Raw genomic sequence first — 5,351 nt, 5'->3', positions numbered from 1 at the left:
TATATATATATATATATATATATATATATATATATATATATATATATATATATATATATATATATATATATATATATATATATATATGTATATATATATAACAAATAAACGATATACTCCATTTGTCGAATATACTCCGATATCCAATATACTATATCCAATATGCTCCACTATACGATATCCAATATACTCCATTTGCTGAACCAATTGTTGAGCATGCAACAAATATAGGCATTACAAAGGCAAATGGTCCAAACGTTTTGCTAGCGAATTCCTCAAACTTGGGTAATTAAACCTTAATTTAGGTAATTAAAAAAGTAAAAAATATATATATACACATATATATTAGCACGTTCGCTTCTGTCAACCACTTTGCCGGTAATGAACCACGCATGTTTCATCAAGTGACGTCACTGACAAGCGAGAAATTTACAGCTGTAAACTGTGTACCCTATACTTTGTTTTTTTTTTTTTTTTGGGCTTCACTTCAACAGAAATCTGTTTTGCTATTTACGTTCTTAATGTGGCGTTCATTTTATCATTGCTAAAAATTTTAACAAATTTATTAATTTGCACTTTTGTGTGGTTTTTTTCCAATCTTCAAGATTTCTTGATGTTTATTAATTAATAAGCGTTTAACGTTCGTGTTTAGAACTGCACAGCTTGTTGGTTTTTTGTTCATCATTAGGAGAACGTGTAGATCGAAGGTAATGCAGTTATTTCTCTTAAAGAAATTACGAAACTTTGCCTCCTATGAATGTTTAACAGTTGTCTTAACTATAAATAATGTCCTTCAGTTGTGCCACAGTTTCACACTCCCGTCATTTTAATTGCTTATTTTACCTTTTCATTATTTTTACCTTTAACATTCCGAACGGACTATCAGGTATCGGTAATCCAGAGAAAGATTTACGATTTTTGGATAAAGGCGATTCTTCCTTTTCGATTTTTTGCACGCCGTTTGTTTTGCGCAGTTTTTCGTGTTTTATCTTGAAAAGTGATACAACATTTTCAAAGCATATTTCAAAATACATAGAATAGTATATTTCTTCCTCACCTAACATTGGCAAAAACATACGAGTTATGAATAAAGCAGAAAGTCTTTCCAAAAAAAAAGAAAAAAAATCGAGTAATTTTTGACTGTAAAAGGTAGCTCTATTTGTCAATCCATAAAAAGAGCTGATATAAACATAATTTATTCTATCAAAATTGACTTGAGAACTCTCATAACTTACACTTGTTAGAAACACTGGAATAATACAAATGCGAAAATATTATTACACATAATACAAATATCACAATATTCAAGTTGAGCATTTCAAGTATTGTCATTTTATCAGCGAAATTGCTATGGATGAACGGGATAAGTTGTCAAATCTTTCTTGAACTAAATGCAATTTTACATCTCAAATTGTACCTAAACGAGTGCGTGTATATTTTTTTAAATTATTCATCTCTTCAGTTGTTGATTCTATATACCCATTGTAAGAATATAGTTTTTGACTGTTTAGTCAAGCTTCAGTTTTTATGAAATATTTGGCATTGTTTTTCCTAATATTGAGGATGGGAGATGTGAAAAAGATTGGAATGAAAGTGCTTGAAGTGGCAGTAAAGAGTAATGTGACGTGGCAGCAAACAGCAGTTAGGGGCCTGAATTTGCAAAAGTTCTGGAAATTCCAGAGAAATATGCCAAGTTTTCCATGAGAATAAATTAACAGCTAATTAAAAAAGTTGAAAAAATAGTTAGGGGGATAAGACAAATTAACACAGGTGACAGTAATAATTGAAGGCAACGACGACCACAGTGGCAGCTCCAACTGCTAGTGGTACACCAACAAGAAGTATTGTAAGAAAAGATGTACGGGTGGATAATGGAGCATCTGGTTCTGGATGTGACGGATTTGAATCCACGCTGGAATTTGCACAAACGTTAGATTCTAAAGTTGCAATGAAACTCTTAAATTAAAATGTATTACTGACTATACAAAGGGACGGCAATCTTATAATTCTGAACGACTTATTAAGGATATGTATGTGAAACTTGCTGAACTGAAAAGTTATTTGTTATTTTCAAATGTTGTTCCTTATATTCGAAGTAGAATTGCCCGACAGTTGATCGAATTTTGTTTTCACTGAATCGTACTCTCATCACTTCCTTATTGATTTCATTAACATCGCTTTTATTCCGTCATTTAATTTTTGAATATTTGCATAAAGGAACGAATTTCGAGAATCAAGCTTCTGGGTGATTACCTGTGTATACGATTGAAAATGAGGGAATCACCACTGGGCACTTCATCTTCACGTTTAGCATTACCCCTGAGATATGAAAATGTATTACACAGAGGTCTATCGCAAGCGCACAAATCAAGCCACCTGAAGATGGTAAACTGGTAATTATAACTGTAAAACTTTTTAACTTCAAGGAATAAAGAAAGATAACAAGTTTATAAGTTGATCTTACCATGCTTCTGTATTATTTTCCTTTTCGTAAAATTTGTTTGATTTCCCTATATTGATGGAGCGATAATTACGCTACACTGTCAGCGGATGGCTAGACAAATTTTCAAAAGCTCTAACTAAATCGAAAGGACACTTTAATATCATAAAGTACTAAAAGACTATAAAGGCTGTAATTTAGCTATTAAAGCTGCTCGCAGTCTATGAAGATGGATTGCAGTACATGATTAAGCATAAGAATGGTCATTTTTTTGACAGGATGAAACTCCACTGTATCCTATATGTATAATTACAAATGTACCGACAACATGAGACATTATGTAATAGATATCAACTCAATTCTGATATCTCGATATCTTGTTATTGTTGATTAAATAAGACACTAATATTTCGTTGATAAAAATAAGGCACTAGTGCTCAGAAAACTTGGGTCGAATGCAATGAGAAGCAGCCAGAGAAAAGTATGATCCAAATGCTAATGTATGCTGTTAAGCATAGAAAAGTTTCTGGAAAAACAATATAATCATTTATTTCATGCTTTGTAGCACAATGAATATATGAACACCAGATAATTTAGGCCTCTCCAATCAGGACACATTTAAAGAAGTGTGTCAGTACTGAATTGAATGTGCTACTCAGTGCGGAAGCGGACGGTTACACTGTAAAGCATTATTATTCAAAACAATAATCAAGCATTCGATGCTTGTTACGGTCATTCAACAGCATTGCGTGTAAACGCGGAAATTTGAAGAACATCTCCGTGTGAACACGGGAATTTCAAACAAAATAATAGGTTAATCCGTAAATTTTATCAATCCTTAATAACTCAATCTTCCTGGTACAAATAATGTGTTCTTCGATTTACATGACTAGAATGGGAGGAATGTTATTCAGTCGACTAACAATTAAGACAGTAAATTTATGTGCATTTTCGTACCTTTCTCAACACTATTACTTATTTTCGGTGGTTAGCAACATTACCCTTCTGCATTTTTGCTTTACCTTCCATAACTTCCATTTATATGACGATGAGTGAAGTAAGAAAGCAAACAGACCTTCCGACATTCCTTCTGCAGCCAATCATCTCAGTACCGCATGTTCGAATAACCGAATTGGAACTTTTGAGTATTCCAACTAAACACATGGTACTTTCACATACACCATAGGGTACACAGTGATCGTCTGTACAGAAGCATTTCACTGCACAGACAACAGTTGTTGAAATTGGAAACAGCCACGCGAAGATCGATGGAAGAAGGTGCATAACGCACCAGCAAACCGCTTTGACGGCAGAATGCTGTCCCGTTTATGTTTCAACCTTATACCTTCTTCAGTGGAAGATTTCAGTCAGAATCAAGTACAGTACACCTTGGCAACGATCTTCCAGTAATAATCAGTTATTGGTCACCTTCATTGCCCATCCATTCTAACTGATTTGCTGTCTACGACAATGCACTAATTCCTTTGAAACATTAACATGTATGGAACGAGGTACCTGAAATAATAAAATTCTCATCTTCAAAACGTTATCAGTGATGAAATGTTATCGACGAAACTTTTTCTAAAGCATGTAATTGACACCAAATCATCTTTGTCTTGAGCTACTAGAGGATCAAATAAAAAAGATTACCATTAGGTTAAACATCTTTCTTTAACCCTAAAAAAATTTCGGGATATCTGAATTTTTATTTGCCCTATGCACTTAAGCTTGTAGGACTAAAGAAGCATCCGAAGTTCAAAACGCATTGGATGAGGAATTAAACTGTCCATTTGTAGAATATTTTGAGCCAAATCAACCTCAATGATTGCATTTTTTCTTTTAAAAGATGAATAATTGTAAAATGGGATCGCTGCTTAACTCAAGACTTCAGTTTAGGGAGAAGGATCTTCAATGACTCATTATTTTAGAGAACTGTCGTAATCTAAGTCTCAGTACCCCTGGATCACAAAATTAAGATTTATTGTAATAAACTAAATATCAAAAGTATGAAGTGGTAGTGGGGAATACTAGAGCAATCTAAGCGGCTAAAATCCATAACCAAGTCCATAACCCCACCTTATGTAGTTTGCAAAAATAGTTCAGTGGTGACCAGTAACGAATGTGATAAACGGTGGAGATTCCCTGAACGGAATGTGAAAGAGAAAATGGATTTAACCTAATCGGCTTAAAATAATGTGATGAAATTAGAGTCTTGATAAATATGAAGAAAATGAAGAATTAAAAAAAGTGGATTATTATAAAGTGAGGGTACAATAAAATAACGAGTAAAATAAATTTTGAGATTTAGTAGGAAAAATATTGAAGTACGGAGAAGGACGAAAAAAAAGGGTTGTTATCGAATCAAAGATTAATTAGTCGGGGGATGAAGAAAGAGAAGAAGGAGAAAATTGGAAACTGAATAAGGCTTCTTTAAGTGACGATCAGAAATAATTTATCCCATTAAGAGCTACAGCTTTACTGCTTAGCTTATTTTTCCGAAACGATTTGGTTCTACTTTGAAAAAACTTTCATCGATAAGATGACAATGAAAAAGTGTAAATATCATTGAAAGTTTTCCACAAAATCCCTTAAATTTTTACAAAAGGGCAACAGTATATTCTGAACACTTCGGTATCTGTGTTAAACTAATGCTTTAAGTTCACTATTCTATCCTTGAGATGTCTAAACTTCCACAGTTTTGGCTCTCAATTTATTTAAATAACACCACTAAAAATAAAAATAGGTCTGACATAAAATTTTTCAAATAATTTTGGGAAATAAATCTGAATGCTTTTTTAATTCCCACGATTACAGGACTGTTGCAAATTAGATTGGACATTTGCTTTTCTAACTCAAATAAAACGGAAGCAAATGTCTTTGTATTTATAGTCAATTAAGCAAAGTGTTGAAA

General features: G+C 32.9%; 1 protein-coding gene across 1 annotated transcript; it reads right to left on the bottom strand.

The window, feature by feature from the left end:
• Positions 1-1,699: 1,699 nt before the first annotated feature.
• Positions 1,700-3,724, bottom strand: LOAG_09674 (hypothetical protein; the record flags this gene model as incomplete). Its single annotated transcript, XM_020447995.1, has 3 exons — positions 1,700-1,912; positions 2,254-2,376; positions 3,516-3,724. The coding sequence occupies 3 exons, from the start codon at positions 3,722-3,724 to the stop codon at positions 1,762-1,764; spliced, it is 483 nt and encodes a 160-aa protein (XP_020301825.1). The 3' UTR covers positions 1,700-1,761.
• Between the last annotated feature and the right edge of the window lie 1,627 nt (positions 3,725-5,351).

The sequence above is a fragment of the Loa loa genome (assembly GCF_000183805.2).
Source record: "Loa loa unplaced genomic scaffold supercont3.70, whole genome shotgun sequence".
Classification (NCBI taxonomy): Eukaryota; Metazoa; Nematoda; class Chromadorea; order Rhabditida; family Onchocercidae; genus Loa; species Loa loa.
The sequence above is the reverse complement of the archived record's forward strand: the minus strand, read 5'-3'. Positions and strand labels throughout refer to the sequence as shown.